The 25,257-nt window shown below is 42.4% G+C and overlaps 1 protein-coding gene across 1 annotated transcript; it reads left to right on the forward strand.

Moving 5' to 3' along the window:
- The first annotated feature begins 12,788 nt into the window (after nt 1-12,788).
- On the forward strand, nt 12,789-14,671 carry LOC111602749 (homeotic protein empty spiracles). The gene is made up of 2 exons (XM_023320001.2): nt 12,789-14,239; nt 14,313-14,671. The coding sequence occupies exons 1-2, from the start codon at nt 13,078-13,080 to the stop codon at nt 14,660-14,662; spliced, it is 1,512 nt and encodes a 503-aa protein (XP_023175769.1). The 5' UTR covers nt 12,789-13,077; the 3' UTR covers nt 14,663-14,671.
- The last annotated feature ends 10,586 nt before the right edge of the window (nt 14,672-25,257 follow it).

The following is a 25,257-nucleotide window of genomic DNA, read 5'->3' on the forward strand; positions in this document are numbered from 1 at the left end:
TTGTAAATTTCTGACTCATTCGTTGGTAATTGAATGCGTGTCATTTGACTGGTGTTGCTTGGAGAGTCCATTCCAAGCGGCATCTGGTCATAAATATATAAATAAAATACCGAAATGCAAACAGAGGCAATTAATAATGCGCAGAGCTTTACAAAATGGCCGCCAACATCATTGGCAATTGCATTTTTTACGAGCTGGCGAGCAGCTGCCGAGTTACTGAGCGGATTCCGGAATGGCCGCTGATTTATGCATCCCGGTCCATTGAGCGTGTGTATGAGTGGGTGTCTGTGTGTGTGAATTCGCATTCGATTTGGCATTTGTTTAGAGTATCAATTGGCGCATGCATTTCAAAATGATAATTGCATTACATTTGCAGTGTTTGGCTGGCATTTGATTTATGGCCAGCAATTAAAAGCGCATTTCGCGAGTGAATATGGAACGAGAATTTCTGCTGTTGGGCAAATGTGCGTAAGCGGCATTAAATAGATTTTTAATTGGGTGCAATAAAAATGTAAATGCCTTGCGCCACACGGAAGCAAAACATTTGCTGAGTCTGCACAGATTGGAAAGCCATGAGTCAGCTCCAAGCGTTTGGAATTTGTGACAGTTTTAGAATTTGACTCATTGCGCTTGGGTTTTCTTTGCTTAGTTTCGTCAGCTGCCATAGTCACACCTTGGCCCATTTTTGAGCACAACTTTCCATAACTTGGGCACTGATTCACAAGCCAAAGACCACATTAAATTTAAGCGAAAAACCCCTTTTTCGAGCAAAGGGCAATCATAAAGAAACTAAAGCGATAGTCATCTCTAAAGAGCTGCAAAACGAAATGCGAACCATTAAAATTTCGCACGACCCCAGACAAAAGCAGCCGCTTCCACAAAACATATCTAAAGCCACATCCGAGTCCGAGTCCGAATCCGAATGTCCAGCAGCCGTGAAGGTGTGAGCCGCGAGTTGAGCTTCAATTTCATTCATGCGACTAATTAGCAACTGTCGCGCATGCCCAGAGATATGACAGTTGGTCAGATAGAATGAGAATGGGAGGAAGAGACGAGAGCTTCGGCGGAAATGCGATGACAAACGGTTTAAGCGAACGCCTCACACCTTTCCAGTGCAGTGCAGTTTTTGGGTCGAAAATGGGTCTGCGCGGTCCACTCAACTGATGCTTATCCCGGAGATGAAATATTTCGGTGATAAACGCGTCCCAGATGAGCCGCCTTTGTAAACGCTTGTCAACTTTGCTTTGATTGCGCTGTTAGCATGCGAAAATTAATTTTTATTGCTTTCAATATGCAAACGGCTCACGGGGCGTATCAGCGATGCCGGCAAGTGAGCTTCCTCGCCGACAGCCCACTTCCTGAGAGGGAGCTGAAAGCTGAAGCTCTTGGCTCCAGCATTGGCTACTGCCATTTGTTGGGTTGTTTGTGGCTCGTTCCTCGTCGCGCATCTCTTAGATGCGAGTTGTCAGATTTCGGGCTGCCAGCGCTGAAGTATGGCTTCCGTTAGGGGCTACCGTGAAGAGGCGCGGCTACAGTCGACTCCAAGCCAGCCCAAGACAGAGACCTGTACAGGCCGAGCTGGCTGCTGTTTGCTGCCGTTTATTTAGTTCAAATGCAGTGGCCCGGCTCCGTCCGGCTTAATTAGCTGGCATTGCATGTGTTCTGCACTTTTGTTTGCTTTTAAGCATTTTTGCTGCAAATTGCTCGAATGCCAGCGAAGCCGTTGTTCATGCTGCAAACGATGTCATGCAAGCCCATTGGGTCGGCAGTTCAAGTTAAATTGTCAGTGCGTTGCCTTTGCCCACAATTAAGAGAGAGCGTACACCGTTTAATTGCTGTCCATGGCAATTAAGCTGCATTTAACAACGTTTAACTGTTACTTCCGGTGCAGTTAATGCAAAAACCTTTACCTAATTATGTCATTAAACATATCAAGTATGATCAATTTTCTTTTCTTTTTATAAATAAATTGAAATAAATTAAATTATCTTTTTTTATAACTTTCGATTGTAAATAAAACTGAAATCGGCTTTAAAATTAACCTCAAGATAAATTAAGAAATAATAAATATATAAAATTTAGAATTTTAAATTGTTAAATTAACTAAAGGGACTTATTCACTTACTTAAAGAATTTAAAATGAAGTTTCCAAGCTACTACCCGACTTAAATATTACCATATCAAATGCGCTAGATCGAAATGCTAGAGTAAAATTCTCTCAGATCGTAAAATGAAATTGAGAAATAGCCTTTCACATTTCATCGAACATTTCGAATAGCTCAAACATTTTATGGCACTTTCAACATGCACACAAATTTGTGAAAGATCTTCACATTGTTCCCATATAAATCACATTACAAATATGAGCCCGAAAAATTGTGCTCGTGCGTAGTCGTGAGTGCGGACCAAGCCTCAAGTCGTGGCAATAAAAATTGTTATTAATTAGGTTTTGTACAAACATTAACGAAAACAAACAGATAAATAAATTCGACCTGGCATAGGAAAACAACAGCAACAACAACAACAACAACGAGAGCAACGTGGTGAGTCAGGGGTGCAACAGAATTGTGGAGCACGATCACGAGGCGCTCGCATTTCACCGCGTTCCAAAAATAATTCAAATTAATCAAAGCCAGGAGACGTGGCTGCTTTTCCATTTTCCCACAGTGAGCTGAAGAAATTCATAATTAAACACAAATCAAATTGAACTTTTGTTTGATCAAATCACAAATCATAAACTCAGCTTTTTTTTTGTGTACAGCATGTGACCTCTCCACTCGGGTCTGGCCTTTGGGTCTGCCTGGTTAATGCGCACTTTTATTTGAATTTTTAAAAACTCAAGCAATTAAATTCAATTCCATTACAAAATAAACAACAGACTAAAAAGCAAAATAGCCGCCAATTATGCAGAAGACGTCGACTTATCAGCCTGTAAATTGAAGCTCGTTGTACCACAGCATCCCAACAGAGAGATAATCGCATAAGTCGCAGCCTTTGTGTAGCGCCGACGTTCCAAATTATGAAAAACAATTAAAATTATGCGCTGACCTTAATTAGCTGATTTAAAAAAAATACAAAAAAATTAAGACGCTGCCAACTAGACGTGGCTTGAAGATTGTCACATTGATTGCCTGAGTCACAAACGACTCCAATTGCCAAGTGGCTGACTCAAAGATTTTGCTGTAACAAGCTTGTGCAATTAGGCTGGACCACCCCCGAAAAGATGAGGCCAGATGGAGATGGAGATGGACCACACGCAGGCAGCCACCGGTTTGCGGTTGAAGTGGCATAGACAAGCACTTGACATGCGTCAGGGCATTTGTCGCAAATGTCAACGACATGACGCCAGCCACGACCACACGCACTCCAAATTCGACTCTGAGTCTGGCCTATAAACACGCCTATATCGATGCTATCTGTACACGCATTCCGCACGCGTTGACTCTTTGTAACTGACTTGAAACTCTCAAAACTCACGGCGTTACTCATATTTCAGGCATTTTCAAAACTACGCGCCAAGCTGCCAAAACTATTAAAAAAGAGACAAAAAACAAAAGCAGAAAATAATCGCGGCGCGTCGTAATTTCGCTTGAAACTGTGATAAGTCAGTGGACAGCAGTGGACGAGGATCGTAGGGCAGAGACGAGCAGACCCTCATCAAGCAACGAGTTCATCATCTTTCTGACAGCCAAACTAATTGACGAGACGCGCATGCGCCGTGGCCATAACAAGATATATGGCCAAGATGACAACCAAATGCTTGGTCCCAGCTCCGGCCTCAATCTCGGCTACCCGCTCCAGCTGGAGTCCAAGACAGTGTCTATGTTTGAGGCTTTTGTATAATTATGAGCTTAGCGCCGGCTGGCTTAATTAGCGTTCTGCAGCATTCTCTGTATTGGTTTCAACAAAAATATCAATCAAATGTGAAATTGAAACGATTGACTGACTGGCAGAGGGACGGACGGACGATGGGACCCACGGACTGCCTGACTGACTGACTGGCGTGACGAACAATGCCGCTTTGATTTGCCAGCCAGCCTCACAGAAAAGTGTCAGAGAAATCAAATCAATTTTAATTAGGCATTCGAATCAACTCGACTCAGTTCAGTTCAGCTCAGATCGGTTCGGTTCGGTTCGGCTCGTTTGGACTTGGAGTCCAAGTCATGTGTGCGGTCTGTGGCAAGTGACTGCTGATTAAAAACAAAGCCGCCGCGGGCTCTCAAACTTTATACAAATCTGTGCACATTACGAATGCCGCACGGTGCATTGACACCAATCGAAATGAATGCAATGGAATTGTGCAGGCCGCCCCTGCCTCCTCCCAGTCGAGCTCATATCAGCCAAGCAGCTGCAACTATGCCGAGGCATTTTAATGCCCAATTGCGACTGGAATTTTTGGGGGCTGCGGCACGGGCCGGCTTTGGGCGTTGTCATGTCTGCGCTTTGTCGGGCCAATTAGCTTTAATAAAAAATATTTCCATAAATTATAAAAATTATTGAATTTCATTTGTTTCGGGCAACAAGTAAGACATCATTATAACACCCATTGCATTTGCATTGATGGGTAATTGCAGGGGCGCGGTGGCCACATCAAACGGCCGCCCGGGAAAGTAGCACAAATCGAATTATACGCCAAAACAGCTTGAGAGGGCGGCTTCACAGAGCAGATGCCGACTCGAGAGGGCAAATTACATAATAGCAAGCGCAAATTTTGGGCCCTTCTAATACGCCGACTGCTGGCTACTGTGCGGCTACCGAGCACTTCAGGATTACGATTACATGGTTCAAGTGGTGTAGCAGAAGTCAGCTGCGTGCGGGTGTTCCACTTTGCGCAAAGTTAAGCCTCACATGTGATTGTGTGTATTTTCCCAAAACAATTAGGGCTCAAAGATGCACTCGCATCCTCTTCCAATGTAATCCGCTCTTTGAATGGGCACCAAATTGGCTTAAATTAAGTCAAGTATGTGAGGCGGTCGACCATTTTGATGAAGTCTCGCTCGCACTATATCTTCGGCTCTTTCGCTCTGTCCTATACAATAATTTCATAATGGTCTCATATGAATTATATTATTATCCTTTTTCCTTACGGCTATTGCTCAAGACTTATCGCTGGCTGCGAAGGGTGCTTCAGTCCACCTTTTTCGATTGTTGACATGTTGGCATATTCTTGACTTTTTTGTCTCGTAATCCTAATGAATTTAAATGACATGCCTTGAACTGGGAGGTCTCTCATGAGAAAAGGGCGCAAAAACAATGGCGTAGGCAGTTTTAGAAAAAGGGGTTGAGCTTCGAATGAAATACATTTCAGTTTGATTCCTTTTATTTCGCTACAATTTGTGCTAGTTTTCCAAGTTTTCCCTTCAGCCACGCCACTGTGCTGCATATATTTCCTTTAAATTATTTGCTTGAGAAGTGTGAATCTATTAAAATGTGAATACAAATTATATATAAATGAAATTCTTTAATTGAATTCAGAGAACAATGTTCTATTTAAGCAACTGGAACTTGCTGCGATCGCCAACAGATCGGGGTTGTTAGACCTCTGAACAAGTCAGTTTGTCAGTCAGTCAGTCAGTCAGCGGTACACACACTTTAATTATAACTTTAATAAGCCAAAAGGCAACTCGTCTGTTCTATCCACCCTGAAAATCTTCCGCATGAAACCGATGTTTCCCCTCTGCACTGCGCGGCACTTCATTATTTCCCACTTTGTATTTAAATCCGTTTTGATCCTCTTGTATGTTTGTGGCTTAACTTTTTGGCTCTTTCCGCTTCAGAGTTATGCAGAGAATGGTTTCATTCCTTTCTTTTCATTTGACTATGAACACCCGCTTGTTGCCCTTTGCCTGCCGCTGACTTTTGTAGTCAGATCAAAATGTTGAGATCGCCTAAGATCGCCAGCGATCAGCAGCAGCATCAGCATCAGCTGCTTGCTGCTAACTTTGAGCACCTTCCAGCGGTCATTGTCTTTCACTTCGAGACAAATCCATGTTCACAACTCAAGTGGCAGTCCATTGTTGTTGGATTCGGGCCAGATCCAGTTACATCTACAGTTGCAGTTGCAGTTGTAGTTGCAGTCGGTTGCAGCTACTGTCGGCATGTTTTGGGCTATGAAGCTCATATATGTTTCATTATCTCATTGTTAGATCGGCTTAGAATTGGCTGAACGATGGCTACCGGCTGCTCCTTTAGGTAGCGCAGCATATCAGAGCAAATATACTTCCTTTCTGTTGTTGGGGATTAGACTGTTATAAAGTAAATACTTCAGACCTGTCATACTGCATCTGGCATTAAATTAAATTTAACCGAAATTCATTTATGAAAATGACTCCCTTCTGACGCACCGGAATGGGTTTCCACCCCGCTTGCGGCATAACGCTCTCAATCAACACACAAATCCTTTTAATTTAACACGCGCGCGCTTTTAACTCAGCCCGCGCTGAACGCCATTTTGAATAGTTCGTTCAACATGCAGCGTGCAACACAAAGTAGCGGCATTATTTGTCGCAATCAAATGCTGATGATGTGCGCTGATTATGTGCCTGAGAAAATGGCACAGACTTCGCAGTTTCGGGGTGAATCTCCCTTAGCAGCACGCCGAGGGCAGGGGAAGTAGTTCTCAGTGCTGCTGCTAAGTGGCAGAAGGGGGTTGAAAAACGTGGCAGACGGCGAGTGCCAAGCGACAGCGGCACAGCATGAAGGCAAAAATTATTTAAATGGCGTATAATAATGGCAGTCGCAGCGCAGGATGCCCGTCTGCCAAGCCATGCCAGCCTCATAATGATGCGCCTCATAAAGTGTGCAAACTGTTGTCATTGCTGAGGAAAAGGGGTTGGGTTGCTTGTTCCCAGCGCGCTGCAAGCTCGCCAAGCACAGCAGGCAGCTGCCAGATCCGCAGCCAGCCGGAGCTGGAGCCGCAGCTTATTATAAAACCCATCTAAAGTGACGTCGCAATCAGGCAGCGCTTATGGCAATTCATTTGTTTAACGACGTCGAGCGGCTCTGCCAACAAAATGGCGGCCCATTTGGCTGTGTCCTTGTGTGCGTCCTGTGCCAGGGGCGGCTGCTTGGCGCGCTAATTTCGCATTTATGAGGTTCGCCAATGCGCTCAACCGGCTGAAAAGAATCGGCAATAGCGGGTCAGAGCGAGAGCGCGCACAAATTACAGCGCATTTCTTTCTTTTCATTTTCCATTTGACATTTGGCAAATGCCAAAGGAAAAATTGTGCACAAAATGAGGCGCAATTTACAGCGCTCGTTGTGTGTAAATTGAGTCATCTGCAGTGCGCCCCGCGATCCGTACTCATCCGTTCATCTCCCCTCTAACGCTTGCCAATCCTTATTCCAATCCCAATCCCTATTCCATTCCCATTCGCAATCTCAATTTTTTATGTGTGTTTTGTTGCCAGCGACATTTTCGCTAACATGAACAAATTTATATTGTTTGTCCTCAACCCTCGGTAGCCCCTCGTCAAGGCATTCATCCGTGTCCCTCTTCCTTCTTCCATTTCTATTGCCATTTCTCTTTCCATATCTATCCGTTTCAGAATTTACATTTACATTTACATTTTCATGCATTTTTACAAATTTACACATTTGCTTGAATTTTTTATTGGGTGTCATCATTAGTTTCGATATGCTTGTTGAGCCGGCCATAGGGGAGGGTGCACGGAAAATGGGGTGTAAACTGCGACTGACAAGTGTGGGTGTATCATTTATAAAGTGTGTTCCCCACTTGAGGCGAGTTAAAGACAAAGGTCATCAGGCGGTGACTGTCAAAAAGTCAAGATATCATGCGATTCAATCGGGGTTAAGGTGCTAACTACAATTTATGTAAGATAATATAATAATATAAGATATAATATGTTGGCTGAATCGGAAGCTATTTATGGGTGGAGAAGTTAAGATGAGCAACTTCAATTAAGTTGCCCGAACAAGGAGCAAGCTGAAGATTTAAAAATTAAAATTGAGTGGAATAGCTCACTAATCGAACCTCGAGAAAAATCTACATATTTTTTTAGAATTTATCTGAAAAAACTACTATACTACATAAATATATCTAGTCTTAAACTGTATGACAAGCTGAAACATATAGAAGTACCGCAGCCCCTCGTAATGAAAACAGAAGCAATCGAAATTTGAAATATGAATAATGGTATTCTCATATTAGATAACATTAGATTTATAAATATATATATATATAAAATATGTATAATAAGACTGGAAAGTCTTCCAGTCTTCTTTGAACCACGTGTTTATATAGATATTTATAAATTGAATAGTAATAGAAATAATAAAGGTTGTAATATTAATAATATATTATCTTAAGGCTACGAAGAACCTAAAATTTTCGAGTAGCTATAATCGAGAACTTATCTGCACTCGATCGAAATTTTATTCGTTTGTCTTCTGCCGCCGGTTCATAAATTTTGATTTGAAGATAAAGTCGCATCTAAACGGATGCAGGCAAACGATAATGACACACGAACAAAGTGCCTGCCAGCCGAAAAATAACGTTGAAATGTGTCAAAAAAGGGGAGTAAGCAGAGCAGAGAAAACTGCTCGTAACGAGTACGAATGGCTACTAAAAAATAGCGGTGAAAAACTATAAAAATTACGTTGATTTTATTTTCAGCAACTAAGATTTTCCTCTTTGTATGCGACTATTGTTCGTGTGACTGTTAAACGGCTGGCCGAAAGGATGGCAGTAGGGTTTGCTTTAGGGCCAGGAGCGGATGGTCCTCGCCCGTTGCGGAAAGTGTCATAAAAAATGCCTGGCTCTTGAATAGTGTAGCATGTTTTGCACACGTACTGAAAGAGAAAGGAAAGAAAGGCAAGGGGTGACGGGGCAAGGGAAAAGTGAAAAGTGGGAGCCACTGCTAGACGTTTTTATGACATTTCTCTGACTACTGTATTCTTAACATCTTTTTGTTGGCTATGGTTGTTGGTTGCTTTTTCTCTGAGCACTTTTCTGACAATTTAAAGCAATGTTTGCCGCTGCTGACAGCTCGTAGCATTTCCCATTTTCCATTGTCGTTATCGTTGTCATGTCGTTTTTGTGATTTTTATTATTGTCAAGGATTAGATATAAATGTTTTATGTCGCTTGGCCCCTCGACGCTCAGTTGTTGACCAAAAATTGTGTTTTAATATGATTTTATGGCCTTTGTAGTTATTGTGCTCGTTGCTTTTTTTTTTGATTGCGTTTGTTCTGTTCTTGATTGGCCTCGTTCTACGTGGCGTGCACGAAATATCAAACGCATATGCTGATCCTTGCCCCTTGGCGTTGGCATTTACCTTGTAATGGGTTTTTCTGGGAACTCGACAGGGCTCAGAACGTTTGTCCAGTTGCTTGATGAGCCCATTCCAAGCGCGCGCCCCCGCCTTAGTAGCGCTCGATCTGATACTCTCTCATGCTTATCATCATTTGAATTGGAAGCGCTGTCAGTTTCGAGTTTTTCTCGGCTACTCTTTTGCCCCGCCCGCACTCCAGTTGCTGGCCTGCCCCTGCCCCTTCCCCTGGCCCTGTCCCTGACACGGAGCTCAAGCGTGAAAATGCAGCCACAATATCATCCATCATAATTTTGTGAGCCGCGTGGATTTACAAGCGTTCAAATTATGAGCGGATCATTGGGAAAACGAACTTATTATGAGAACTGTGAAATTGATAGATCTGAACTGAAATTCCAGGAATCTACATATGGATTTAGATATGCATGTACCTGCCGCATGCGTTGCCTTCAGCTCCAATCTAAGCACTGTAAATTAATTACATTTAAATGCCAGCACACACACGCACAAGTCTTATACTGAGATTTCTATATAATTGTGCCATTTTCAGCGTAAAAATACAAAGTATCAACAGAAAATAGAAAATAGAAAACATCGAAAATTACAAACTCAATTCAAATGAATTTAGTGGCACTCCTGAGGTGCACTCGAAGTGTTCTTCTAATCGCCAACTCATCATCATTAAAGTCAATTTTTGTTTCTCAACAATTTCTTGCCACTAAATTAAACAAAGGGAAATTTGCCACGTTTTTCATTGTCTTTCATCTCAGGCAAAAGTGAAACTGTTGTTTTTATATCTAAATAGTACATACCTAGGCCTCAACATATATATTCCATCATTTCAGTCGAAAAGTTGTTACAAACCCAAAATAGGGAGCTAGAAGAGGCAGAGGCAGAGACACAGAGAGAGAGAGTGAGAGGAGCTAAATTGCATCACGCTGTGCGCCTTGTTTTCTGTGGAATTGTTTGCAGCTCGAAAATTGTTGATTTTGACACCTCTCTGCTGGGCTGCGCATTGTGCTCTCTCTCTGTCTCCCTGTCTCTCTGTCTCCCGGGATTGCCTTCGTTTTATTTCCATTTAATAAATACGTTTTTTGTGTTTGAGCCCTTGTTGTTTGCCCTTGTCTTGCATTTTTTATGGTTTTAATCTGCAGTCACAGGCGCTTCGCCTTTGCAAACTTTGTGCATGAGCAGATACCCTGTAAACGAAGGGTATTCTGCTTGCATACCTCTGCTTTCTATTATTTGCAACAGTTTCATATACCTTTAATTACAATACGTAGTCAAATCAACTTTGGGCTTGACTTTAGTATTTCTTTTTGTCGAACTCTAAAGACAAACTAATAATTGAGTTGGGCTATGCGCTTTGCTCTATTTGCAGGGTGTTTTAAGATCGAGTACTGCGAGTACTTGAGCACAATTGTTTGCTCAGCGGGTGCTAGAGCTCGGGGCAGGCAGCTGGTTAGGCGAACATCTATTTAGATGAAGCTGCTGGGTGCTGCTGCTGCTGCTGGTGCTGCTGTTGTTGCTGGTCAAGCAGATATCTTTATTTGCTCATTAACAGGACAATTGTTGCGCAGTTCCTGCGGTGAGACACAAGCACTCGTCCTTGCTCTGTTGCTATTTGACTTTTTTCATCTTTCTCTCGTCCTTAGTATCCCGCAGTGGGCGTGTGAATCTAACCACTTAATGTTAATTGTAAATTACAAATTTGAGAATATATTTTATTTGATTTTTCCACTATCGTAGTTTGTTCACACGTTTTGCCAATTAAATTTTGATCTCTGAACTTTGGATTCTATGTTTATACCTTGTAAATAATGCTCATTAATCAGCATAATTATGCTTTAATAACGCTGTTCGTATAGAGAATACAATGGACTCTAGTAGGCATTTGACTTAATTAGCTAGCTATAAAATAGATTTTAATCTAATTTTGAAATAAACCGAAATTCAAATTTCGTGTATTTCGAAAGTCATAAATTGTGTGCACTGCTCCCGAGTAGATAACCTCACCGAACAAACGTCTCGACTTATTTTTGAGTAAAGCAAAAAGTGTGAAAACTATTTGTTGGAATTATTTACTGATTACTAATTGATATTTGCGTCTTGGTCTTAAAATAGGCATATGCCCCAACAATTTGTGCTCTGATTTCAGCACGATTTGAATTGCGGGCACACACATAAGTAATGCAAAGTTTGTCTTGTGCCAAAGCAAAAAACAAACTACACAAGCTAAATATATTCATAAAAATTAACATTTGAATCGTATGCGTAATGCCCTCTAAATAAAACTGTCGCAGAAAATGTGCTGCTGGTTTGATTTATTGGTATCAGAGCGACTTTTTGAAGTGCATTTGTGGTGCGGAATTTATAATTGAATCGATTCTATTCACTCCTCATCCACGACAACCTATGCATGTCGCCAGCAGAGTTGTTCACTATACTACGAACAAAGTTCATAGACAAATCAGCATGCGAAGTGTACTTCCACAGTTAGCAGAGCAGCATGCAAATCAAAAACCTAAATTAGAAATTTAGAAGATGAAATATAATTTTATATATATATTTATTATATATATATATATTTATATTTATATTATATATATACATATCTAAAGGTCTACACATATAATGTAATTAGAACTATCATAAATATTATTTATGTACATATATTTTGAAATATTCTAATCGCTTCTTAAATATTATTTTATTTTTATCTAGCATTTTGATAAATATATATAAAACATCGATTGGGTAAACTATTAGCTTAGTGAAGTAAACAGACGATTTGAAACATTGAACAATTTTTATCTTTTTTGTCATATAAAATAAGAATCAAATGGAAAAGTAACCACAAAAACTATGAATGACAGTGTAAGCCAAATTACACAGCGACAGCCACAATGCCAACAAAAAGAAGAAGAACAACAAAACAACTACCACAACTACCACCGGCTGAAGAAATCAACGGAAGCCATATGCAGAAATACACAATTACACAAATACACAAACACCAATACAAATACGAACACAAATACATCGTAGCGAATTAAATTGTGTACGCCTCTCTGTGTGCAGCTGAACCGTTCAGATAATGAGACAGCATGGCGTGGCCAGATAAAATCCACAAGAAGGCGAGAGTGCAATGGCAAGCACACAAACAGCGCTCATTGGTCTGTGCGCCTCACTGATCTGCTCATGCGCTCTCGCTCTGGCACATTGCGCGAGCAACAGCAATAACACAAGCAGCAGGAGCAGTCGTGACGCGCGGGCGCAGACCGGTTTGACGTGTTTTATGGAAAGCGAGAGACGGACAGATGAAGCCAGTCAGCCAGCAAGCCAGCGAGAGAGGGAACGCGTGAGTCAAAGAGAGAGAGAGAGAGAGAGAGAGAGAGCGCTCGGTCGTAATGTCGTGTGTCGTGTGTATAATTCCCACTGCGTACACTTGGTGTTGCTGCAGCGCTTCTCTTGATTATTCAGACTGTGAACGTCGTCGAGTGAACACGTTACGAGCGCGTCGATCGCAAAACTCAAACATAAAATTTGTTGACTCTTTGTCCCCCCGCTAGAAAGTTGTTTACGTGCCCGTCGCCCGCAACTATCAAAGGGTTTCTAAGCTAACGGCAACTGTTTAGTGTAGTGAAGCGCACAAATGGTGCACCAAGTGTAAAATACAAAGGCAACTGCTTACGCAAGGATTAACTGAGAGACAGTTTGATAGACAAAAGCCGCCAAAATAGCCGAACTAATCGCCGCCTCGCCCGCACAATCAACGCGCGTATTTATGACTAAAATGATTCCGCCGGTACCCACCTCTGCCGTCATGTTGCCCACACCCAAGCAGAAGATTGGCTTCAGCATCGATTCGATTGTTGGCAACGATGCGACGGTGACTGCCGCTGGAGGCAATCCGGAACAGCAGCCTAGCAGCCCGCAGCCAGATCGGAATGGACCCGGATCGCCGCCCCAAACGCCGCCTGCTGCACTCACAATGCTATCTGCCACGCCTACACCGCCTCATCATTTGATGGCGCCACCAACACATCATGTCGGCCACGTGCTGCCGCCTCACATGGCACCGCATCCACATGCGCATCCGCACCCTCATCCTCATCTCTCGCCAGCCCAACAGCACGCACTGCATCAGCATCTACTGCTCCACCAGCAACAGCAGGGCACACCAAAGTCACATCATGATATACAGGAGCTGCTTCAGCGCTTGCATCACAACGCCGCCGTCGCCAACAGCCTCAGTCCACTCCAGACACGCCTCTCGCCGCTGGGCGATATCAATTCAACACCCGTTGGTGTTTCTGTGAAGCGAGAGCGTTCGCCTGCCCCGCCTGGCTCGGATCAACTAGAGAACCCAGCGCAGCGCATTCAGCCGCCACATACGCCGCCCAAATCGGTATCGCCGCAATCGTCGCAGCCCTCCTCATCGCCCACACTGCTGGTCAGCAGTCCGCACAATACGCCACCTCAGCAGCCGCAGCAACAGCCACCCAACTACCCCAAGACACCTGTAATGCATTCCTCCGCCGGCCCTGGCTCAGCTGGCCCCGGCCACAATCCGCTCATGCTGCCGGGCATGCCGCCAGCGGGCCTAGTGCGTCCATTCCCGATGGGCCCAGGCGGTCCACCGCCGCCGCAAGGTCAGCCGGGTATGCCCGACATCAAGGCACTGCCGCCGTACATCAACACGCCGCCGGAGCTGGCGCCTCAGCACAATCCGCATCTGATTGCCGCCGCCCAATTCCAAATGGCCGCAGCTTTGCAAGCCGGCCATGTGCTGGGTCCTGCAGCAGCTGCCGCAGCAGCGGCCGGTCTACCCCCACACGCCGCCGCCTCCTTCATGGGCAATCCGGGCATGCCACGAGAAAGCTATCCACTCTACCCATGGCTGCTCAGTCGCCACGGCCGCATCTTTCCACATCGTTTTCCTGGAAGTAAGTATCAAAACCTAAGCTGTGCCTTGCGTGCTTTGACTAACCAACTTGTTTTTCCCTTTGCTCCTTCCAGACTTCCTTCTGCAACCTTTCCGTAAGCCAAAGCGCATTCGCACTGCCTTCTCGCCGTCGCAGCTGCTAAAACTGGAGCACGCCTTTGAGAGCAATCAGTATGTGGTTGGAGCAGAGCGCAAGGCACTTGCTCAGTCACTCAATCTGTCTGAGACACAGGTTAAGGTCTGGTTCCAGAATCGTCGCACCAAACACAAACGCATGCAGCAGGAGGACGAGAAGGGCGGTGGCTCCGGCTCCGAACGCAACATGCACAACGGCAGCGGCGACGAAGATGATGACGAGCTCATCGACATGGAAATGGACGATTGCGCCAGCGATGATGAGCATGATCTGGATGCGAGTCATTAAGTGGCCACTCCTCCATCTTGTCTATCCGTGAGTTCCTTACTAAAGAAACGCCGCCTGCACTGCTGAGCGTTGTGCGTGTGTGTGTGAGTATGAGTGAGTGTGTGTGTGTGTGTGTGAGTGTATATGAAATCTTAAATTTAATTATTTGTGATATATTCTTAAAATGAAAAGCGCTAGGCTTAGTGTATATAGAAAAGCTGCTTAAAAACCAGACTCTCGTCTATAACACTCCCTGCAAAAGTATTAGGAACGTCGCGAAGATCGGCCCCTAGCCACGCCCCCAAACAGTGCCAAAATAAACGGCGGAGGGCGACCTTCGCAACGAGTTGAGTTGAGCTCAAAGAAAGACAAAGCAAAAGTAGCGAAAAACCTCTAAAGAAATCATTTTGAAAGAGTTAAAGAGAGAGAGAGAGATAAAGAGAGAGAAACAATTGTACAAATTAAATTAATTGTTTAAGCGTGTAAATATGATAATGAAAAAAATGCGTGCGATACAAAATTAATTTTAATTAGCGAATTTCTTGCACATTTTCACTAGTATTTTGTAATTGCTGTAAATCTATTTAGCATTTATTTATCACTAGACTTATGTTAATAATTGTATTTATATTTAACACTAAGAGAACAAATCGGGCATTCATTTTCCAGCAGCTTTCTGCTCATAATAGCTTCAACTTTTAGTTACTTTAGTTGTAATTATTAAGAAAATCAAAAAAAAAAAAAATACAAAAAATGATTATAAAAAATATAAATATACAAAATATAAAATATTCTTATGCAAGAACAAAAATATAAAAAATCAAATGATTTTTAATTGGGGCAGCGGAGTCAAAAGCTGACAACTACGAACTGATTGGGAAATTACATATCTTCGAATACTTTTCGACAATGAATCAATTTCTTTGTAAATATTATAAATTATTCGATTTTTTACATATTATGTATTATATACCCATTTAAGCATTGTTTATCTGTGGCTTAGAGAGTCGACTTATGGTAAGCTAACACTCAATGGCCAATCCCACGGATTAAACAATTCAATCATATTGTTTTCAATCAACTTGTTTTTCTTGACAAAACACACGTATTTACATAATCTGCAACAATATAACTCCGATCCTAAGCAGTTCATGGTAAAAGTGAGGGGCTCAAAGACGAAATTGGCACTTAACAAAATTAAGAAAAAGTTTCCTTAAACTTTCGCGTAGCGGATAAAAAACAGCTTTTACTTAGAAAGGCGACGGCCATCAGGTCGCATGTCGAAACGCCAGCAACAAAAACACGAAGAGGTCATATATAAAGTCTATAGCTCTACTCAGGTATAGCAGCATCAGTCATAGACCGTGGACGCATTCATTGCACACACAGCTAACATTTAATTATGCGCTAGTAATTAATTAACGTGCGACATTAAGCATTACTTTGCTGCTGTTGTTGTTGTTATTTTTGCACTGGGCTGTGCTGAGCCGTTGGAGGTGTTCATAAAATGCATTTAGCGATTTTTTATAGATTTCATAAGCATTTTAATTGCACAATTTGAAATGCAAATCGTGTTTTATTGTAGAATTTAATTGAGCGCAACTGAGATCAAAAAGTCGAGTACGATGGGGCGTTGTGCAGGTGGGTGTGGTGGAGGTGTAGCTTACACACACACATACATCTAAAACGGGTTGGCTGGAAATGACAACGCGGCATTTTTGACTTGAGGTGTGCTAATGGTTTCTAAATCAAAATTTATGTTTATTGCCGTACAATTTATGCGACAGATCGATAACCGAGAAACTCTAAGCGAATCCCATGAATATGCAATGCGAATTGCAAGCCCGTGTTGCAGATCCGCTGGCCAAGTCATTGATATGGCTAATTAATAAGCAAATCGAGTCTAATTGCTAATTACTAGCTGTTAACAGCACTAAATTGTGGCCGCCTGTCAAAAGGCGTCTGGGGTATGATTTGGTTGCACAACTAAAGCCAGTAAAGCAAACAATGTAAATAAGCTCATGCATAAATCAGTTTCAAAAGCTCAACAAATCAAACCCTTAGAGTAAATTATAGAGCACGCACAGATACTAATACAGAGACCGAGACAAAGAGAGAGACTCTGATATAAATCGCAGTTACGCATAAAGCACACAGCAAATGAAGTGCTTGGCTCTGGGTAAATACATTGACCGAGGCGTGCTGTTTGTATAGTAACACGCACATTTGATCCCCAGATAGGTGCTGCTTGGTACTTTGCTGCGCTGACTGTTTGTCTATCAAAAAGTTGATTATAATTAATAATAAATTACGACGCCCACTTGATTTGGGGCTTATCTACAGCTCCGTTTGCTTTACGATATCATTTCAAATGTTTCTGTAGAACAAAAACACATTAGAGCAGGCACAATAGAGAGAGTGAGTAAGCGAGAGAGAGAGAGAGAGAGAGAGGGAGAATCTTTATTTTTCTGTTTTGGTAATTCTCAGAAATTAGCTCAACAATTTTTATATACAACTTGCTTTGCCCCGTGGCTTATTTTGAGTGCTGCCACAAAAGGTTTGAGCGCTTGTGGCGCGCCCCAATAACCGGCAACAACCACGACAACAACAACAAAACATTCACTTTATGCTTTCGTGGGTTTCGTTATTGTTGTTGCTGCTGCGGCCAAGTTATTTATCCAATAAACTTATTAAGTAATCCAATTTGGTTAAATTAGCTGCGTCTTTTTTGGTTGTTGAGGGATTTGTGTTTCTCTCTCTATCGATTGCTGTGGCAACTGCCCAAAGTTGTTGCTGTTGTTGTTTGATTTTAATTGAGTTTTGTTACAGGTCCCTCAGTATCGTGTTTGCTGTTGTTCATATGTTCGTTTAATTGCCAAGTATTTTGATTTCGATGAGCTTGCTGATAGTAACGATAATATATTAATTAGCCAACTCTCGTGGCTCATTGATCGATTGCCTGCCTGATGCAAATTGTCAAAAGACGTTTCTCCAAGCGCTTCGAATGCTCGTTCCATTGCAATGCCAATAAAGTCAAATTGATGCTGTTGATTTTCATGGTCCGCTAATGATCATTACGAACACATACAACGGATCGGGACGTGCCACAGCGAACTGGCTCTGCGAATGTGTGTGTGTGTGTGTGTGTGTGGATTTTTTTGTTTTTCATCTTCGTTTTCTGTCCGATTTCTGCTGTGCTTTTCGCTGTGCTGCATATTGTTAGTGTTGTGTTTAATGTGTGTTTCCAAGAAGATTAATACAGCGAAATTAAGGAAAATAAATAAATGTCAACGCAGTACAAGATCGTTATCTCATTTAACAATAATTACCCTGATATGGGATATGCTAACTAATCTGTTATGCCCCCATCTGCTTCGGCCCAGTCCACGGGCAGGACTGTTGCTCGCATCGCTTCGATCTCCAACAGGTTTCGCCTGCTGGCAGAGTTGTCAATGTTAGTGCTTTGTGCTGTTGTGGACTGAAAGAGTGTTGTTGGTGTTGTTGTTGTTGTTGTTGTTGTTGTTGTCAACGTTTGGGATGTCATCGAAGGTGTCGCTGGACCATGTGTTGTGTTAAATTAAGTAATTAATTTAAAGTCCATGTTGAAGCATTTGTCTAAACGAAAGACTTAGGCAACGAACTTGCTGGCACCAAACAGCAACGGCCATTCTTTCACTGAGGAACGCCACGTCAGTCAACTTTTCAATTCACTTCCGCCAGTTGGCCAGCGATATGGATCGCATTCTTTCAATTGCTTGTAATTTCGAGCTGCCTTTTGCCTCTTTTTTTTGGCCGTTGGCGACTTCCTGCGGTTAGCCAGAAAGATTGGCATCAATTTTGAACCTCTCGACATTTGTTTGTCATAATAATAATTCCTAAGCGTTTTAATTGAATGATTATAATGTGGGCGTTCGTTCCAGCTCCCTTTGGACAGAAACTCAAAACTCAGAGCTCTAAATTCAAAATCGCTTTGTCATTGCTTAGCGCTTGAGAGTTGGCTTTAATTGCATTATGCCCTTGCTTGAGAGTGAGCTCAAATGTATTGGTTTTTTCTATATGTGTGTGTGTGTGTGTGTTTGCTGTTGTCCGGCCAGACTTTACATAAACATTCAGCTAAGCGCTCAAGTGCTTAATTAAGATCAAAATTTGTTAGCATTTATTTATTTAACAATTTTCTTTGGCCAGGCCCAATATTTTGATGTTTTCTAATTGCCTCAATTATATTGTTGCCGATAAACTGGCTCGCTCTCTGCGGCGCCAGCTGACATGACGACGCGCCATCTCATTCATATGCAAAGTACTCGTATCACCAGATTCCAGCACTCAAATGTCCACTGTCCATTGCTTTAATTTGGTATATCAAAGAGCGACATTATGCTGCCTGTCTGCGGAGTGTGGAGCGCTCGTAAAAGCGTCAAATTTCTCGAATCTCTTCTGCCGATGGGGCGCCTGGTCTGGCTTCTAATTGTTGATATGCATCTCACTTTCGTGGCGTCCCGAATTGAGACTCTTAATATTATTTGGTGAGTTTTATTTTTTTATGTTTTATTTCAAATTAGTCGCATAAATATGCCAACTTTATGATGCGACCTGATGCCTGACTATTTTTTCTTCTTTATTTTGATTTTGATTTTTATAGGCGCCCACGCGGTGTTTCATTGTTTGTTTTGGACAGTCGAACAGTCAAAGGTTTGTTCGCCACATGATCAGCTCATGTATTAATACCAGTCCGCAATTTATTATTCAAAGGCTATTGGAGAAACCCCTGCCTGGGCAGAATTTAGCTGAATAAACAATCAATTACCGTCAGCCATAGCCACAGCCAAAGCCACTACCAGACACAGTTGAATTATACATACCGTTATTGAATTATTATAGACTGACCGTGCTGCCCCTTCCCCTGTTAAACATCGCCAAATGCGTCTATTGCGTGTGGCCATTCCCATGCAGCAGTTCTAAGTACGCAAGCAATATTGGATAGAGTAGCTGGGGCTATCCATATTAATTGTGGGTTCGCCATTAATGTACCTCCATTTGACGCCGCCTATTGCACGGCTGCACTGGTGGCCAGTAGATGCCTCGTTCGGGCGGGGCGTCTAATATTGCAATTACCAACTGCAATTAGCCCATTTCGCATCGCCCCAGGGCCAAGACACGAAATGCTCTTTGTATAATTAAAAACCAATTAGAATATTCATTATGAAAATTGCTATACGTTTTAGAATCGTAAACAAATGTGCATCAGCTATGCCATGCAAGCTTATTTAAATTATAGAGCGGGTGGCACGACGGGACGACAGCTGAAAGCTGAAGCTGAAGCTGAATGCGAGAACCGGGAAATGTTGCTTATTTCCATTAAACAGTTTAGCTTAATAAGCAAGCGAATTATTAATAGAGCTTCGTCAGAGAATAGCACGTGAATGTGGTTCAGGCAGGTTGAAATGAAACGAACAATATTCGAGTAAAATACAACCTTGAGTTATAATTAAAAGGCTTTTCAAATCAATTGAATTATTACTAATGATAGAGCAGTTGAATAAGTGGAACTCATAAAATAAAACGGGATAAAGTCTGAAATGCACACTTATTATTACGAAATGTCATGAAAGAATTAGAGTGAGACTTTGATACAGTGTAAAATTGTATATATTTTTTATATAGTTAGATGATGTCTCCATTTAAAAGTCTAACAAGTTCGGTGCTTAAGTCATTTGTATCCTTCATAGGGCTATTGTGGCCTCCCCTATTAATTTGTAAGCCTTTCTCGAGCCATATTAGAGAGGTCTTATTTACAGAAACAACCAATTCGTCACACAGCTGGCTACTTGGTTCCTAATGCGCACCCACACGCATCCCGGAGTCGCACTCATCGATTCACACTCTGTTGGGGACTGTCGCCTAATGCCCCGAAATTAATGAATGCAGTCAGCGCCTAACATTTGTCACAGCAATCTTCAATAATTTCTATCCGCACCATAGCAGCAGCAGCAGCAGCAGCGCGGACAGGGAAATTATTGAGAAATTATACAGTCAACGGCTGGCAATCAAACAATTAAATATAAATTTGTGGTATTCACGCCCCAATGCGTGAGTGGCAGCCAACCAGCATTGATGTTGGGACGCATGATGATGACATTCCTGTGCTGCAGCCAGCACTTGCATATAAGTTACGAGCATTGAAACCACATACATGAAATTCACAGGAAAATATTGTCAACATAATGCTCATAGATTATCTAGTCTCCGAGCAGCAGCACAGCGATTCAATACAATTTTGACAGCGTATTTCGTAATAAAATGGAAAATTCATTGAAATTGAGCAGCACGGCAAGTGCATTTCAATTAGCCGCATGGAAGCCATATTTAGACTTTTAATTAATCAATCGGCCACTGGGATTAATGCAGAGCGAGTGCAAGCGAGATGGCTGCAGTGTTGCTGCACCTTTCGCTTTATTTTGACATTTTCCACGGATATTAGATTAACATCATTTTAAAATCAAATTAAAACATTAGAAGAGCCCACCCCTGATAGTCAAACGGACACACAGCCAAAACATTCAGCACTTGTTCGAGGGGTAAATATAGGGCTTGGTCAGGCCCAGTCGTATACGAGGCCCCTTCGAATTGTGTTCTTTTTGTGCTCGTTACGGCAACTGCTGTTTTGTTTGGCGTAATTTAGATAACAGCTACAATGGGATGGGCATTGGCCTATTGACAAGTGGCATTTTCCGGGAAACGGCAAACCTCACTTCATCATCATCATCATCGCACTCATTTCAACGGGGCCCACGCACAATGACCATCCAGCCAGGCAGCGCAGCGTCGGCCAACTGGCCAGCCAAGTGTCAGACGTTTGTACACACGCAGTGCAAGATCCTTTTGCCTCCTTAGGCTCTACCTGTGCCAGTAAAACAGTTGTCAAGCAGCTACAGCAGCGACAACACCAACAACACCAACCATGTCGTGATGTCAATGATGATAATGCCAGGCGATCTGACTTGGACTCGGACCCTGACCTGCTGTGCGTAGGCGTAGGTGTGTGTGCGTAGTGTTCCCTGTGTGTTTGCTCTTTTTAATTGGAAATTAAACAAATGGCCCAGACCAGCCTGAAGTTGAGGTTGAGGTTAAGGCTTATTATTCCTCTTATGGTTTTGCGTGATTTGCCCCAGGGCACTTGAGCGGCAATTGTTGTGGTGATGCGTATTGTTTGCTCAATTGTTTAGTTAGTTTTTTATGGATAGAAACCGTTAGACTCATCCAGGCCAATGTTTCTGGTGGGAACAATGCAATTTGGCTACATCTAATTACCAGGAAAATTGAGAGCTAATGAAATGAAAAGATAAGAAATCGGTATATGAGCAGGCAGTTATCAAGATAGATTTTTGGAAAAGTATATAAAACTTAACGTTACTAACTTGCCTTACACATGCGTACTATATTGTAAAACAATCTTTATTGAACAAGTTTGTGTCCTAAGTCTTTTGTTTTATGTGAAATACAGAAGACAGAGCAGGGCAAAACCCACTGAAAACCCCGCTTAAAACTCATTTTGTAAACATCACAAGCCCAAATGCAACACTTAGTATTGCCATTGGCTTCCGTTGAAATTCACTGAGACAAAAACCCCCCGCCCGTAGGGTTCCCGAAGCCGGGTCTAAACGAAGCTTTGCCTGCGATCAAAATTGAAACAATAAGTCAGGCAAATGACACACCAAACCACCAAACCACACAGAGCACACTATGCGCTGTGGCCCTTTAGTTGAAATTTTAAGAAAATCTAATCATCTGTTGTTACGCCCACCGTTGGCAAGCCAGCGAGCGATTTGTGCATGGCTCAGGGCCAGTTTTGAATTCCGGGGCCAAGAACTGAGCAACAAGCAAACGTATTAATTAAATGTGCGCAACGCCTCCCAGCTTCAGTATCTGTTTCTGTTGCTGTTTCTGTCTCTGTTTCGGTTTCTGCGCATTGTATCAGAGCTCATGCCAAGGAAACCCTTTAGGGGCATCCCGCTGACATAGCTGCGTTCCGAAGTTCACTGTAAAATTATGATTATTGCCATTATGTGCTTATTAAATATGAATTTTGAGCCTGGCTCGAGCGGGCACAGGCCAGCAGTTGACTTGTGGCTTGGGCTTGTGACAAAAGGCATAAGTCAATGCTAGGCATGCAAATATGTGTGGGCGTGTCGGCAACCCTTTCCGTTGCTCCTGCCGTTTCAGCCCAGCAGCTAACTCGACTGCAAACAATGACAAGCTGAAAACACAGTAACTGCAGTCGAGGATTAGGTTCATTGAAAGAAATCCGCAGGCCACAGCCGAGTTCAAGTCCAAGCACAACTGCGACAACCTAACAGGATTGCCAAAGTTAAGCCACAAGTGCATGTTGTGGGCTTAGTGAGAGTCGGGCTGATCTAATCCTGTTAGAGAGAGGCAGATTGAGCTGCAACCGGATTCAGCTTAGGCCAACACATACACACACACACACTGCGAAAATCCCGCTGACTCTATCGGCTCGATTTCTATTTCTATGGGCCCGGCAGCAGGTAAGCAGACTACTTACATGCCCGGATCGGGGCAATTTCCCAAATAAATAAACACAGTTTGATTGCCAAAAATGAGAGCCAATTATGGCTGGACTGACATTTGAAACGCATGTCAGCGAGCAAATTTAAACTAAATATTTGTTTTGTTTATGTTGATGTTTATGTTTTGGCTGAGCAGCGACGAGACGTTTCTTTTGGGCCTCGTTTGATGGAGAGCTGGCAGTTTGCCGCTTTCTTGCTCGCTTTTCCTCGTTTTCCTTACTTGTTTATCGCTGCATTCATCTGAGAGCGCTTGCCCACATTGTTGGACCGTTTTTATAGCCAATTTACCAACTGAATAAAAGTAAAACGTAACAAAATCTGTTGGCCCAGAGATCTGACATTAATCTCAAATATATTACCACAGTAATTTGATATTTTCTCTCGCCGCGCGCGCCAACTACACAAAACCTTCAATGCAATAAAATTAATTTAAATTCTCGACTTGGCTAACACACGCACACACACGCACGCACGCACACAAAGAGAGAGACATGCACATGACTAAGCGCCTTCGCCTTACGACACCAACATAAACTCAACCGAGCTGCGTCTTCGGCTTCAGCTCCATCTCCAGCTGTAACCTCGCTCATAAAGCAGCCAGCAACAAATATCTGTCGTTTATTTAAATTTAGCTATCAAAAATGTTTACGATCCACATAACTGACTAAATCACCATAAACACCCTGTTCGGTGTTTGGAGTCTGCTGCAATCGCCCCACTGCCCCATGCGGCGCTTGACTAGACCAAATTGTAGACTTTCAAGCAGCATCATCTTCATGATCGTCATCTGGAACATCATGATGAACGCGCACCACAATGGCGCATTCGGTTACCCTAGGTGGTAAGTTGTGGCAACAAGTGCCTCGCCACATCTGATGTCCCCTCTCTCTCTCTCTCTTGATCTCTTTCTATCTCTTTCTCTGATGGACACCTCGCTCTAATCTCTGCGAGTCCGGCTTCAGACAATCTTTGGCACTTTAGCGTGTTGAATGCGCTCATTTATGTGAAATATGATACGGGCCATAATATGCAAAAACATTTTAATCAATTAATTATCTGCACAGCTCTTCAGGCAGCACACGGCCACAGCATCCCCACCTGAGAGGTGCTGGACAGAAGGCGCTGTTCGTGTGCCCGTCTCTGACCGTGTGCTGTTTGTGTTGCTGCATGTAAATAATTTTAAAAGTTGCTCATGTGAAATGTGGCACTTAAATAACACAGCGGGTGGGTGCACCGACTCTGGTGATATGTGATTACAGCTGTGCCCAGAGAACTGGGCAGCTAATAGAACGCGACACTTAGCCAACTTAAAAAGCTGCTTCGAAATGAAGTTATTAAGTGAGCCAATCACTTCTGACATATACTACAAGCTCTGTTGCTCTCTCAATCATTACTATATGATATTACCAGCAATGATTAAGTGCCTTTGTCTAAGAATTATTTTTATGATGATACAGAATACAAACAGATTTAAAGAATAATACAACAGCGATTGGTCGGCATCGAGATATCTAGAGATAAAGAAACATTTTGTATAGAAAAACTCTCTTTAACGATATATAATAATATATATTGCATACTGTTAACTTAAGACTTTGATAAGATGCGTAAAAGCTAAGATTTAATGGAAATATTTTAAATAAAAAACATGATTTACATAATTGAATTTATCTGTGTTTATTTTTGGTTCTGCTCGTCCGGTTGTCTGCGCTAATTATTTTATAAAATATGCAAATACAAAGTGATAAAATGATTCATAATTATAGTACGTATAAAAATAGATATGTTTGCCATGTATATGAATCTACATATGTAAATAACTTGGCGAAAATGTTCCAAAATATTCTAAAGTTCGCATCAAGAAAAGACGAACTTCAGCATCGATGGTAGCTAATCGAGTTTTATAGATTTTAAATCGCTTGCTAAACTCATTTGGAACACATTTCCTTCAATTCTGGCCTTTGAGTGTTTTGTGTTCTTTTTATATAATTCACTGCCGAGCATCGGCCGTAGATCTTCTCCTTCTTCTCC

The sequence above is a fragment of the Drosophila hydei genome, unplaced genomic scaffold (genome assembly GCF_003285905.1).
Source record: "Drosophila hydei strain 15085-1641.00,03,60 unplaced genomic scaffold, DhydRS2 tig00000063-arrow-pilon, whole genome shotgun sequence".
In the NCBI taxonomy this organism is placed as follows: domain Eukaryota; kingdom Metazoa; phylum Arthropoda; class Insecta; order Diptera; family Drosophilidae; genus Drosophila; species Drosophila hydei.

Excerpts from the sequence above, each read along its gene's own strand:
- LOC111602749 (XM_023320001.2), top strand. The coding sequence starts at position 13,078 with ATGACTAAAATGATTCCGCCGGTACCCACCTCTGCCGTCATGTTGCCC. Across the intron at positions 14,240-14,312 it reads TCCACATCGTTTTCCTGGAA|ACTTCCTTCTGCAACCTTTC; the intron begins GTAAGTATCAAA and ends TGCTCCTTCCAG.